Genomic DNA, 15,443 nt, shown 5'->3' on the forward strand with positions numbered 1-15,443 from the left:
TCAAACTAAACAATACAAACTTCTCACGTCACAAATGGTCTACATCACCAATGAATATTTATAATGTTCATAACGTCATGATCATGCTTGTTGCCATGACTGACTAAGCATGCCTACTTTTTTCCCGCCTCAGATTCAACGACATCGCCATCGGAGCCCCGTTCTTCATCGACGAGGAGAAGACCACCGACGGATGGGAGATCGGCAAGGTCTACATCTTCTACAACGACGGGGCCGTGAGTATACCAACCGCATAACCTCTCCTCATTCGTGCTGCTCGGATTAGTCGGTGTTTAATTCCCATTATTTAGTTGCCCTTCATGTCACATCGTAGGAAAAGCATTCTTTCACCTGCCGTCATCCCTGCTTTGACATACATGCTCTTTACGTCCTTAAAATCCAAGTGAAAGTGAAAGTGTAGACATGTCAAAATGGAAACTTAAAGGACAAGTCCACCTTCATATACATGTGGATTGAGTGAATGCAACGATATTAGTAGAACACATCAGTGAAAGTTTGGGGGAAATCTGACAATCCGTTCCAAAGTTATGAATTGTTAAAGTATCTGCGCAGTCACTGCTGGAAAAGAAGACTACTACAGTGTATGATGTCACATGCGTACAACGATATAAGGAAAATAAAAAAAGAATATCACAAAACCTTACTTTTTGAATAAAGTGCATATTTCTTCGACTTGTTACTGACGTATCGTAAGGGAAATATTATTCCCCCTACCTTCTGAAAGAGAAAAGTCGAGTGTTCTTTTGTTATAAGAGAAAAGTGGAAATATGTTGAATTTTCTTTATTCTTTCTTCAAATCGTTGTACACATGTGACATCACAAGCTATAGTAGTCTTCTCATTCAGCCGCGACTGAGCAGAAACTTCAAAAATTCATAGCTTTTGAACGGATTGTCCGATTTTCCTCAAACTCTCGCTGATATGTTCTACTAATAGTGCTTCATTTACTCAATCCACATGTACAGGAATGTGAACTTGTCCTAAAGCAACTGAAAACGAAAGTGTAAAATGTCATAAGGGAAACTTCCAAACTTAAACTTTCCCTATTTGTCCATTAATGTATTTTAATTCTGGGCGCTAGATTTCATTTCTTTTCACCGAGCTTAACTTAAACACATGGATTGAGTTTCTTATCAAAATGTATTTCCCACAGTTCACATACTGTACATAGTACAACTGGTGATTTCAAACTTCTGTGGAGTGCAAATGAGATGAATGAAAAAGGTACTGATGGGAAATCGGCAACGATGGGGCATCGAGTGCTTTAAGGTGCCGTCATCCCTGTGTTGATCTACATGCACTTTACGTCCTTAAATAGCAAGTGAAAATAAAAGTGTAAATATATCATTCATGGAAAGTTCCAAATTCGGTAAAACTTACCCTTTTAGTCCATTGATTTATTTTGATTCTAGGCACCAGAATTCATTTCCTTAAACCGAACTGAATTTGACCACATGGATTGAGTTTCTTATTAGAGGGATAATTTACCATTTGCACATGAAACAAAAACCCAGCTTCAGTGCTTCAAAATAGTTCTAAAATGTGAGTTAGGGATAGAAACGACCAATGTAAAAAATTGAATCCGTATAATTAATGGTATGCATTGCTAAACATACAAAATGTGAACAGTAGTTACAACAAACATGTGTTTTGACTAAACCGTGTGCAGTTATGATTTATTGAGAAAAAGAGTGATATCTCCTTTTATTTTAGACTTCATTGAGAAAAATATACATGGTAGGATGTTTGTGATACAACTGCCTACACATATCACATATGCATCAAATGGGATATCTCGAGAAAAAAAAAAATTTTAATCACTGCTCCAAAAGGTATACTGGACCCTTAAAGTGTGGTTCCCACAGTTCACATACAATTGGCGATTTTTAAACTTCTATGAAGTGAAAATGAGATGAATGAAAACGTACAGGGGAATCAGCAACAATGATTCATGGAGAGTTTCTCGTTTAAAGAGCTTTCTACTCAAGCTTGAATATCAAATGACATTTCCTGGTGGCACTCTCCTTTAGACCCACTTGTGCCTTGTCAAAGTATGATCCCTTTAATTAAGTCTGTGACGTAGGGAACCTTGTACATCATTGAACAAAGTCAGAGGAGGTTTCAAACTGTCGTAATAAACCGGTTAACTTGATGAAGTTATTCGGGAACTTTTTGTCCATGAAAAAAAATAAGAATATATGAATATATATATATATATTATATATATATGTATATGTATATATTATATATATATATATATATATATATATATATATATATATATATATATATATATATATATATATATATATATATATATATATATATAATAAAGACCAGTGAAGGTACATGAGAAAGGAGACCTTTTTTTTTTTAAAGGGAATGCTTCGCCTTTTTCCTTCCGATTAGTTTATGTATTCATTCTACTTTTCATCCCTGTACGTCGTCACTTTATCTTGATCAAAACCGTGTAATGATGAGGAAATTTACTGGAACAGTTCAATGGCAGTAATGAGCAGCCTCTAGTTACACAAGAAAGAAAGTTGTCTATCGCAATGGAAGAGGCAGCAAGTGATTGTATAGGTTGTTGCAGTCGTCGTTGTTTTTTATTGTTTTGCTTCTTGTCCAGTTGTTCTCCGACTATTACTTTGATCGACCTATACTGTGAATTGATCATTATATCGCAGGGGGGATTTTCTACCCCGAGCACAATCCTTGGGAACCAGGTGCGGGCGCGTTTCGGGGCTACTCTGGCGGCCTTGTCCGATGTCAACCAAGACGGGCATAACGGTACGAAATGAAACCCCCTCATTCAACATAACAACAAGCGAGTTGCCAGCTCACTCTGCCACTGGTCGACGACCCAGCGATTGCATCACTTCCGAAGAGTTTCAGATTTTCAAAATGAATATGTTTTGTAAACGTCACTAAAAACACGTTTTGTGCTAAAATCAGCCACTTTATTTCTCTTTGTAAGTCTTAAAGCAAACTTGAAACACTTATCTCCGAGACACTTTGTTCAATTCAATTCAGGTTGATAGTCAATCGTGATCTGGAGGTGCCTTCAGATACAGGACGTTTTGCTCGATTGTAAGCGCTTTTTTTTTTTTTTTTTACTTGAACGGTTTTTTTACCTTTATCATACAGACATTATATTTTTAGATGAGTAATATTGCTCTTGATATTCCGACAGGGGCTATATTTTCCCCTTAGTGTCGTAACGACGGGAAAATATTAACTCCAATGGACTGCCAAGGGTAACTGAAACAACGATATACAAGGTAATATTTGTTACATAAATACTACCTGACGTGACGCCACTGCTCACATTATAATAATAATTTCAATGCTCATTTCACCATAGTAACGTGGTTGCATTATGACCAATCGCTGACCAGCAGTATTTATGTAGAAATCAGTTACTGTTTTAATGAAATAGGACAAAGGAGTTGTAGCTTTGCCTGACCCTGAAGATAGAAAGAAATATGTTGAAAATAATCAAAAGCATTAATGATGAAATGAGGAAGAGAGGGAGTTAGAGCGAACAGACAGAGAAAATATGAGAGAGAGAGAGAGAGAGAGAGAGAGAGAGCAAAATGAATGAAATGAAATGAATGAAGGAGAGAGAAGTGCCAGGCTTAGAAGCAATATCTTTATCAGCTCAAAATGTCTTATGCAGCCATAGGACGGATGCAACTGACACAGCCGTTTGATCGCTAAGATGTTCAAGAGAAATGCTGTTAGGTTTGTCACTCACCATTGATAGATAGATAAATAAATAAATAGATAGATAGATAGACAGACAGATAGATAGATAGATAGATAAATAGATAGATAGATAGATAGATAGACAGGTAGATAGATATATAGATGAATAAGTACATAAATGAATAAATAAATAAATAAACAAATAAACAAATAAACAAACAAACAAATAAAATAATAGGTATTCAGCAATGGCTAACAGCAGGATTCATATACGAAGACCAGTGATACCCATGATAATACTGTTATACTAGCTATAGCCTTGGTAGAGAACACCATTATCATAAAATTATTTAATTGTTATTCTAATTTTTATCATCGTCGCTATCATTAGTGCTAATTATCATTAATACTGCTATGATTTCTATATTCTGTATTTGATTATTTTGGTTAAAAATGAGGGGCCGAAACATTAGGCAGTCATTCTAATCAAGTTAAACTTTCTGTCTGACTTGCCAATTTCTAATATTATGAGAACCTAATGACTTTTTTTTTGATAATTTTTGTTTTTGATAACGACACATTTTTTTTTTCTAATGACACATTGGAAAACAGACATTTGTTGTTGTTGTTGTTGTTGTTGATGATGACTTAAATCTGTGCATGTGTTCTACCTTGTCGTTTGCAGACCTAGCCATCAGCTCGCCGTACGGCGGAGAGTCGGGGAAGGGCATCGTGTATATCTACCAGGGCATCGGATCGCGTGGTTTAGCTACTTCACCAGCTCAGGTACATCCGGGAACGCATTTTCCTTTCCTAAGCTATCTGTTCTTTTTCTACCTCTTTCACTATTTTCTTCCCCTCTCCCTCTCGCTTTCATGCCTCCCCTCCCCTTTGATACTCTGTAAAACTTAGCTTTGCATTTCAGTTCCACATTAAAGCAATAAACAATTATCATCTTGTAACAATCAGTTCGTAGATATCATGCATAATAGCAATTATGTATCTGGTCGACAGAAGCTTATTCAAAACTTACAGCAGCCAAATAGCCTCACAGTGATGGCAACATAACATGTCTTAGAGTGCTAGAAATCCACTGGAGTATACACAGTATACATAAAAGCCCGAAGAAGACTTTTCGTAATGAAAATCCTACCAGCAAAATCTATTTGACGTTGCTGTTGTTATTTTTGCAGGAAGTGTTTTTGCTGAAATTGACACTGAATTCATTTAGTGCCGCCCCATATTGAATTTCCATGTCGACCAAATGATTTTCAAAATGTGATGATCTTTCTGTTGATGTGGAAACGAATTGAAAGGCAAAACCTTTACACAGTCTGTACAACACAACGTGACATTGTGAGGAATATTTTCTTCTTAATAATGTACTCTCTTTACTTCTCATGACATATTCGATTGTTCCTTAAATACATTCGCCAGTTTATAGAAAAACGAGGATAGGTTTTGTTTGTATTTAAGTATGTATGTGTGAGTGTGAGTATGTATATGTGTGTGATTAATTTTCCTTGTTCTTGTCTGTCGTCCTAGGCCTTGGAGCCAGCGTCCTTTGGACTCGACCTGCAAACATTCGGCTTCTCCATGTCGGCCGGCATGGACATGGACAACAATCAATATCCGGGTAGGTGAACTTTCTCTAGAAAATGCAGTTGAACACTTTAGAACATGCTGTTGTCTTTATGATAATTGTAATGCAGCCCGCCACCAGTTTATATTTAGAATTATGGAATGGAGGTCATCGAAACACAATCACAACGCATATGCTCATCACAGCACAGAACTTTCTAAAGATAAAACAATGTTATCGATGGATCCAAGTAAACCAAAATAGAATCGTTTTTGCAACACCCTATATTTTTATTCCATCGATCAATATTATTGACTGCAGGACATGTATTTGCATCAATAAACATTATCATATCTATGTTCACCGTGTTCACAATGTCTATCGTATGCCATATTATCTTAAATCAGTGATTCTCACGTCAAATCGACTTTTTCATCCCAATATTGATCGTTCGTCATTCACAATATCTAGATCTGCTGATCGGCTCTTACAAGTCTAACTCGGTCGTGCTCGTCAGGTACAAAGTGCATTCCGTCTGAACTTTATCTTACATTGAGTATTCATGCTATTGTTTCTTTTATTATTGTCAGTTTTGTTTTTACAGTACTGTATCACTCGTTAAGGTTAATCGATCCTTGTCATTAGTATCTTCAAAAAATTAATTGTTGTTCTTGGAAGATGCTAAGTAAATACGTCTAGATAGCAGAAACGGAGGATCTCCCATTCGGCTGGCAATCGAAGTACCACTATCCTCTTTTGGGGTCATAAAACATACATGTATCATCTGTTATAGACCATTGCACATAATTACATACAATATGTTAATTATATTGTTTGTTTGTTTATTTCACAATAGTATTGCTACTTTGGTTCTTAATTTCTACCTTCATAATATGTTTCTTTTTATTTGGCATTTGGCATTGTTAATCTCACTTTCGAAATCCCAAATTTATAGATTTAGTTAGAAATGTGACCACATGTCCACATATCACAACAACCAAAAAAAAAAAGGAGAGCGAACATATTGTTTAGTTATATCTAATACTGGTCCCCGCAGATCGAGACCGGTTGTTCATGTGACTGCAGCACTGACGGCTGTGACGGAGGCCATTAACCTCAAGGACTTGGGATACACTCTAGAGGACGGTACCCAAGTTAGCAGGTATACATTTGCATGTAACTATATTCACCTCTTAACAACAAGGAAGTTACATCTCTTATGGTCCGAATTCACGAAGGTGGTACAAATGAAAACATTTCGTCGATGAAATGATTATTTTGTAACGAAAGGACAACATTTTGTAACTAAATGAACATTTCGTCCACGAAATGATAATTTCATTAACGAAATGGTCATTTTGTCGACGAAATGACTAATTTTGTAACGAAATATTCCATGCGACACTTGGCGCTCCATGGTTTTTGTCCATGGTTTTAAACCATGGTTTCATTTGTACCACCTTCGTGAATTCGGGCCTAAGTGATGATGTGCGCGTAACATCGTCTGAGCTATGGCTTGTTGTCGTTCACTGATATAAAGATACGCTAATTAATTCAAAATAAAGATGCAAAAATTAAGGAAGTTCTACAAAAATAGAGTTTTCATAATTGATCCATATTGCTCTGAATTGTTGGTTGTTTTATGGATTATTATAGACGCTATAGACGCTTTAGGAACCCAGAATTTTAATCCAAGCTGTGTTCATGCTACGTCCAAGTTGATATACTAAATTCAGATTTCATCAGAGTCTGACAAAAATGAAAGAGTTCCCTTTCTTGCTTATATTTTACGTTGCTGGGATATTGTAAATTTAAAAAAAAAAGTGACGAGAAGGACATTGTTTGATTGTTACTCCATTTCATGAAAGAACGGAAAATTTAAGGCGGATATGTATGCAAGGTAGTGCTGCTCTATTGATTGTAATGCCATTGTATAATGCTTTGTTGATGTCATTTGTAGACTTTTGTTTGTGACAAAAATGATATTGTGTGGCACTGAGGTGCAAAATTGGTTCATAAACCAGATTTTCGGACCTTTCGCTCCTTGCTGGATTGCTCTTCCTGAATTTCGTGTTCATGATATCTGTTCTTGTTTGTTGGTCCCACGTAGCTTCAACCTGTCAGTGTGTTTGACGTACTCTGGCACCAGCGTACCTCCGACTCTCGGTAAGCTATGCCCGCACCGCTGGAGCCCTGTCCATGCACTGTGTGTAGAATTGGTCAATTTCTACTTTAACACTCAAGAGGACGTTGTCTCTTTCTTGAGTTGATATGACCACAACTGCAGCTCCCGCTTTTTTTTTTTTTTTTTTTTGGGGGGGGGATGGCAAATGAAAAACAAACAAATCAAAATAGATATTCATTATTCTATTACTTATCTTCGTTACTATGTTGGTTTATGAAATATAGTAAATAGGGATCGACTTGATTTTTTTTTTTGAGGGGGGGGGAAGGGGGGGGGGCTTTTCTTTCTTATTTTATTTTCTTTTTGGTGTAGTTTGTGTTGCGCGCCAGTCGGATGCTCTATGGATCTCTTCCTGTCACGTGTCCATGTATTCCTTTACTGTTTCACGATTGCTTAGAAGAATACAGATGAAAAACAACTAACAAGCAAACAAGTAAACACAAACACAGAACACCATGCATTCTGTGCATTGCATCTTTCTTCACTCATTTCTACAATTCTTGTGAAGGCAGAAGAACACAAGAAATGCAAGACAGATATCATTATAGTTCACATCACGCAGTAGCCGCTTTGTGAAAGAATATAGATACTACAAGTTTGTGTTAACGCCTCCATTTCCAGCTTGTGGTTGGTGTACTGAAACGGATTTTCTCTGTGTTATTTTGTTCTGGCTCTTCAGATTTTACCTACACCATCCAGCTGGATTACACCCGACCAACCCTGCAGAGAGTCCTGTTTCAGCAGGTCGGGGGTACTGACGCAGCGTCCCTGAGAAAGACTGTCTCCATGCAGAGCAATGTCAGACAATGCGACATGCTCGTTGCCTACGTAAAGGTAATTTCCATAGATACAGTCAGTCGGAGAGGTACTTCATAGTTATGCGTCATGCTATACGTTTAGTTGTATGTTAACTTGTTAGATAATCTTTCCTATTCATCTTCACCCCTCTGCTGTGAATCATCTCTTGATTTTATTCAATAAGCCTTGTCTGCCAAGGACTATTAGCACAACAATGTCGGAATTTCAGTGTCTGGATATTAAACACTCTGTTCCAAGTTCATCGTGTCACTTCCGGCAACCAGGGATAGCCTGGTGGTAGTGTCCCTGCCCTGAAAACAGTAGATGACAGGTTTGATTCTCACTGGTTCTTTTTCCGACATGTTTGTTAAAATGTAGATCAACTTTTGCTATCGTAAAAATACATTTTGTACAGAGGAGACAGTAACAATATTATTGATTAAAACCTTCCATGTCACAAAAATGATGATAATCTTCTTTGTCACGTGAATATCGATAGTCAAGTCCTGACTTGTCGTTGACAATTTTCATTTCAATCGTCTGTTTCCTTCTTTCTCTCATATCCTTCCGTCACCAAGCCCTCCATTGTCGACAAACTCTCCCCCGTCGGTGTGTCTCTCAACTTCCGACTGGCCGATGAAACGCCCTCTCCCGGTGAAATCCTTCCAATCCTCGACGAATCGATAACCACATACTCGTCAGTCTCGGTAGGTACTAGATCCATTGTATTCCATGCCATGTAAAATAATACTGTGGCATATCAAGTTTAATCCTGAAAACCAATTTGATCATGATCGGATCACGTCTTAATCTAAACGGGATTCCTTTCGTCTGAGAAATGTAATAACAATGCTTTGTAATTCAATTCAATTTAAAACAACAACCTATCAAACAAATTGTGTCTTGACATGACCAATAAGTTTGAATGTCCCATGTCCCAGACTACATTTGAACTTCATCAATAATGATGATCATCATCATTTTATTGACACTAACAAACAACAAGACGGAAAACATTTAAAGACGTAACAACGCAATAGAAGTAAGAAATTGTATTCTATCATATTTGTGGAAATAGATTCAATTGAAAAAAAAATACTTAAAATACTATTCAAATATCTATAGTTTACCTATTAAATGTTTTCATTATAACCATTTTTCTTTTAACGATGATAAAAATTAAAGTAACTTCTAACCAAACTAAAAAGCCTGGAAAATGCTAGAGTCCCGAAATAAAGATTTAAATGTTTAATTTTCTCATGTTTTCGATGCTTCGTTCATGTTGTGTTGTTTTGTTTGTTTGTTTGTGTGTTTGTTTGGGGTTGTTTTTTTTTTTTTTTTTTTTGGGGGGGGGTACTATTGTTTTTGGCAGAATTATAACACTTGGATTTTTCTATAAATTTTCTATCCGCGTGACTTTATACAGGTTCCAATTCAGCGGAACTGTTTGAATCAGACATGCGTACCTGATCTTAACGTGCGCGCAACCACGTAAGTCACCATGGTAGCTGCCTACCATTGATTCTTTGTCACCACCACATAACCACAATAACTAGGAAAATGAAAAAAGAAAAAGAAAAAATTCTTTGCCAGACAGCTGCGTTATTTAGGTATGATAATAATAAAATAAAGATAATCATGAATCCTTGATTCCTTGCCATAACATTCCTACGTACGTGATACTGACACATGAAGAATCTAAATGCAAAAAACAGATGTATATCCATTTCCATTTTTTTCCATTTTTAATTTGAGATATTGATGATAACCCTACTGAAAATCAAAGAACGTTGATAAAGAATGATTTGAATGGTATCTTTAGAAAGCTATGTCTTGTTATGTAATTAGTAATTTTTGCATGTTAAAATCATGCATACCATAACATAAAGTTTCACACGCAAATTACGTACCTATAATATCACTTCTTTCATGATATCTGTCAGGGACACGACAGCGTTGGTGGTCGGCCTGAGCGAGTCCGTGTATGTCAACGTGACGATCTCGAACACGGCCGAGGACGCCTACCTGTCCAAACTCACGGTCGCCATCCCCCAGGAGCTCCAGTACGTCGGGTTCACCCAATACAGGCGGTAAGCTCTCGCCCTCTTTGGGTAACATTACAGTAATGTGGTAGCGGTACAAAGTCGGAGATCATAAAAGAAAAAAAAAAGAATGCGCGTAAAGTCGATTTTGGTAATATAACCTTCAGTTTTCTACTAATCATTTTATTTCTTAATGTATTATAATATTTTCCTTATAATGAAGAAGGCAAATTATATACAGTGCACTCCCGTTATTATGAACACCGTTATAACGAAATGCTCGTTACAACGAATTAATAAATCAGGTCCAAAGGTTATCACCTATATACATTCACGGACTGTACTGTTCGGCTGTGACGAAATTCAATATAACGAAAGAAAAACTCCAGTCCCGGGGACTTCGTTATAAGTGGAGTGCACTGTATCAATTTAAAGTTTAGCATTCAATGAATTCGTACCTGCCACAGGAAAAGAAATCTTATATTACAATAATTACGTTTTCGTGATGACTTATCACAAATAACATTATGAAAAGATCAAGTGTAGAGTCAGAAAAAGAGTCAAAAAGACTCAAAATGGAACAAGAGTTGGAAAAGAGAACGAAGGAAGATTAAATGATAACAAAGAAAGAAAATAATAGGAATGAAGAAAGGAAGAAAAGAGGACTGAAAGGAAAGAAGAGTAGAAAAGCAATATAGAAGAACAATTAATAAGCGGAAAAAAGGAAAGAAATAGATGAATAGAATGAAAAAAAAAAACTGAAGAAGTTTGAGAGAAATAAACAGCGCCATCCTCCGTCCGGTCATCAGATGCTCATCTCTAAATGAATGAACATGATGACACTGGTTATACTGCTTGGTTACCGGTAACCATGGCGGAGCTTTCGATTCTTTATTATTTTCTTTGAATGGTTTTCGATGTGTTTTATGTGCAACTGAAACTATTTTGTTACAGTTCAATACAAGAGAATGACATTAACATGCATGAATAAATTGAAATTGAGCTATCAGATGTATAGGGCCTACTCTTGATGGCAAAAGGAAGTAATGTTACCTAATAAATCATCGTGTTTACTCATATGTGTAACAAACATCCAATGTACTATCTATAATAGCAATCGGCTAGTCCGTAATATTCTTTGTCGGGTCGTTATTGAAATCCTTTTCTGTACAGCGAAATCTGTACAGTTTCAAGCGATATGCATCTAACTGCTGAACTAATAAGTTAATGGTCTACCTATGGAGCTACAAGCTTCATGGTCTACCCGTTTTTAATTATCATAGCAAGTCAATTAATGCTTTTTATTAGCCATAATGGTGTTATGGTGTCAGGGATTTCTCTCTCATGTGATAAGAGGCTGTCTTTCTGTTTTTATCTTTATATTTTATTAACAACCACCCCTCTTCTTGTTGCTACTACTACCATTGTTATTGCACTGTTAGTTACTATGATTATCATCATCATTATCATCATTATTATTTAATGATCATGATTATTGAAAGCATGCTTTCATTATTAAAATCAACATTAAACTACATGTACTACTGACTACTTGTAATAATAGTGGTAATATTGATAATAAAATCAACATTAAACTACATGTACTACTACTACTTGTAATAATAGTGGTAATATTGATAATAAAATCGTATTATTGTTAATATTATTATTATTATTATTATTATTATTATCATCATCATTATTATTATTATTATTGTTATTATTGTTATTATCATTATCATCATCATCATCATCATCACCATCATTGTTGTTATCATTATTGCCATTACTGTTGTTATTGTTCACAGGACCAGATTGTGACATGCACAAGCAACATGCAGACGTCGGAGATTGTCTGTGACGTCGGCAATCCCTTCGCGGCGGGAAGCACGGTGAGGCGTCCACCATGCATACTACCATCTTCTCTCTCTTCCTCTCATCTTCACCCTTTATCTTCCTGTTTTTGGTCCTTGGTCTCCCCACATCCAACACCACCTCCCCCCCCCCCCCCCCCCTTCGTTTCATGATTATACCCGTGACAGTTGTCCGGCGTTGTTTGAACGCATTTTGTTCTAATACGCCCTATTTACCCTTTACAGATGAATCAAAAACCCAGCTTTAGTGCTTCACTAAATGTGAGTTACGGAGAGAAACAACCAATGCAAAATCAGCATAATACATGTTGAATTATTGTTACGAATACATAATGTGAACAATAGTTATAATAAAATTTCTAGAATAAACCGTCTACAGTTATGGTTTATTGAGAAAAATAGTGATATCTCCTCATATTTCAGGCTTCATTGTGATTTTTTTATATGTTATGATTTTTGTGATACAACTGACTTACATAATATGCATCAAAATAAAATGTTATAACTCGAACATTTTTTAAATCACTGCTCGAAATGGTAAACGATACCTTTGATATAGTTTGAGTTCGTGGTTGGTTCGATTTATCTGATTGCCATCCATATATGACATTGAACTCAATTTAATATTTAGATATTTAATCTAAATACTTTCTTCAGGGTAAAATAATAGTTGAAATAAACAAACAAACACAAACATTTTAGGAAACATACAGAATCATGCGTATTGTGTGTTATATGCCGACGAGCAAAAATTTGTCGTTTGTGTACCTGGTGTGTTGTTTTAGCGTTTTCTTTTTGCTTATATTTGCAGATCATTTTGAGAATTCAGTTCAGCAGCGACAACCTCCCGGGAAACCGAGACAATATCAGCATTCGATTTGGGGTCAGCAGGTACATGACAAAAGATAAAACCCCTGAATAAGATTTCAAAAGAATTAATGACGATGATAATAAGAATGAATATTAATAATGATGCATTTTTTATCAGTACGTTAAAGGGTGTGTACAGTTCTGGTTGAGGTGAGGATATAGCTTTTAACGTTTTGCCAGATATTCAGAAACCACTCTATGAGATGTCAAAGAGCATGCAATTCTTATGGGTATCAAAAGTTTATTTGATGAAAATCGGTTTGGACATAGCTGAGATATCCAAAAACAAGGTGAAACAAAGAGATCATAATAAAAGGCGTGGCCTGTCGCCTTTTGTTATATTATCACTTCTTTTTTAGGGGGTATCTCAGCCATTTGAAAACCAATTTTCATCAAATAAACTTTGAATCCTTCTCAAAATTATATGCTCTTTCATATTTCATAAGAGGTTTCTCATTATCTCACTTAGGAATGTTCAAACATGAATCCCCACCTCAACCAGTACTGTACAGTCCCTTTAATGGCAATAGTGATCATTAATATTGTCATAATTATAAGTGTAATTTCAATATTATTAGTGATGAAAATTATCACTATTATTATTATTATTATCATCATCATCATTATCATTATCATTATCATTATCATTGTATTATTATTATCATAGTTTACTATTATGTCGTTGTCTTTGGCAGAAACAGTATTACTATAGTGATAGTAATAGTAATAGAAATAGTACATAGGAGTGGTGATAGTAGCAGCAGTAGAAATAGTAGTAGTAGTAGTGGTGGTGGTGGTAGTAGTAGGGGTAGAAGCAGTAGTAGTTATATCATCAGTTCAGTACTTTTGTCATCATTACGGTAAACTTGGAGACGTGATTTCGATGTAATTGATGTTCTCATCATACAGTGTTGAAGGTGAGGCATCTACGGCAGATAATGAGTTCAACGTCACGGTAGCAGTTAAAGTCTCGGCCGAACTCTCGCTCTTCGGGTAAGACATTCATCCACCATGTTTGTGTGCATTTCTCTGTATGTGTGTATACATATTCCATATAATATGATAATTATAATATAATGTAGTATAGAATAGTAGAATATAATATAATGTGATGCAATAGAATATAATATCATATTTTATTTTATGGTAGTGTAGTATATTATATTATATATAATATAATATAATATCATATAATATAATATAATATAATGTAATATATTATAATATGATATAATATAATAAGAGTTTGCATGCACTGAAGCCTTTACTTGCACTATTTTTACTCCAGTCCGCCTTGTGACATCATGATAGTCAGATTTTCCTTCCAGAGTAGGTTCTACGTGAATACGCTCAAAATCTCTTGTGTGTTTTTTTTTTGTGTGTGTGTGTATGTGTGAATTTTTCTCTGTAACTGATAATTTGACAGTGTGAAAGATTGCGGACCTCATTGATTTGAGACATTAGTGATAAATAAAATGAAACAACAAAAGTCACTCTTTTGCAGCACTGTCTTCCCAATAAGATTGTGTGTACAAACTTATCATCACACAGGCATTGCATGGATAAATAATTATTATTATACATACAGTACATACACACACACACACACACACACACACACACACACACACACACACACACACACACATAAACATAATAATATGCACATGAACACACAAACGCATATCATGCGTGTATAGATTGCGGCATGCAATCAGGACCTGGTAATCTGTTTATACAATATGAATTGAAATGCATTAAAAGAAGCAGCACTTGTTTTATTTCCCTGATTCTCTCCATACACAAAACCTCTTCCTATCGGTGTTTTCTTCTGACAGTGTTTCGAATCCCGAAAAGTTAATTTACTCAGAAAGCGAATTCCCGCTCTCCCGGTACGTGCAGTATGACACGGATATCGGCCCGGAGATAACCCACGTTTTCTCGGTGAGTTTATGCAGTCACCCCGTTAGTAGTCCCACACAGTCATGCATGTTGAATGTTCTCTGTAGATGCACGTGTTATAGGAAAAGTAAAATCTACGAAACATATGAAAGGCAGTGTAAACCTCGTGCTCGTTATCTATGTACACCAAATTTGTTAATTTCAGTCTTGGAATAATGACAAGGTTAAATTTGTGCGCGCATGTGTTTATGTTTGTGTGTGTGTTTGTGTGTGTGTCTTTTGATTTTGTTTGTTTGGGTGTTTTTTTTTTTTTTAATCAAAGTCCCCCACAGCTCTTTACCACTTAAAAATTGTTTTGTGTGGTTTTTTTGTTGTTGTTGTCAGAATCATATTCCTTCTAGATGTAAAAGGAAGCATACTCAGCTTTCAGATACGGTGTATATTAAAGGAATACACTGAAAA

The 15,443-nt window shown here is 35.8% G+C and overlaps 1 protein-coding gene across 1 annotated transcript in view; it reads left to right on the forward strand.

The window, feature by feature from the left end:
• LOC140244054 (integrin alpha-8-like) overlaps nucleotides 1-15,443 on the forward strand; it is a 69,774-nt gene that overhangs the window by 48,148 nt on the left and 6,183 nt on the right. The window contains exons 10-24 of the mRNA XM_072323705.1: nucleotides 134-236; nucleotides 2,708-2,810; nucleotides 4,414-4,514; nucleotides 5,274-5,364; nucleotides 5,782-5,827; nucleotides 6,368-6,472; nucleotides 7,421-7,476; nucleotides 8,175-8,329; nucleotides 8,872-9,000; nucleotides 9,720-9,784; nucleotides 10,237-10,383; nucleotides 12,167-12,227; nucleotides 13,021-13,100; nucleotides 13,989-14,072; nucleotides 14,918-15,023. Of these exons, the coding sequence (XP_072179806.1) occupies nucleotides 134-236; nucleotides 2,708-2,810; nucleotides 4,414-4,514; nucleotides 5,274-5,364; nucleotides 5,782-5,827; nucleotides 6,368-6,472; nucleotides 7,421-7,476; nucleotides 8,175-8,329; nucleotides 8,872-9,000; nucleotides 9,720-9,784; nucleotides 10,237-10,383; nucleotides 12,167-12,227; nucleotides 13,021-13,100; nucleotides 13,989-14,072; nucleotides 14,918-15,023 (1,432 nt within the window). The remainder of the gene's footprint in view (nucleotides 1-133; nucleotides 237-2,707; nucleotides 2,811-4,413; nucleotides 4,515-5,273; nucleotides 5,365-5,781; nucleotides 5,828-6,367; nucleotides 6,473-7,420; nucleotides 7,477-8,174; nucleotides 8,330-8,871; nucleotides 9,001-9,719; nucleotides 9,785-10,236; nucleotides 10,384-12,166; nucleotides 12,228-13,020; nucleotides 13,101-13,988; nucleotides 14,073-14,917; nucleotides 15,024-15,443) is intronic.

This window comes from Diadema setosum, chromosome 20 (assembly GCF_964275005.1).
Source record: "Diadema setosum chromosome 20, eeDiaSeto1, whole genome shotgun sequence".
NCBI lineage: Eukaryota > Metazoa > Echinodermata > Echinoidea > Diadematoida > Diadematidae > Diadema > Diadema setosum.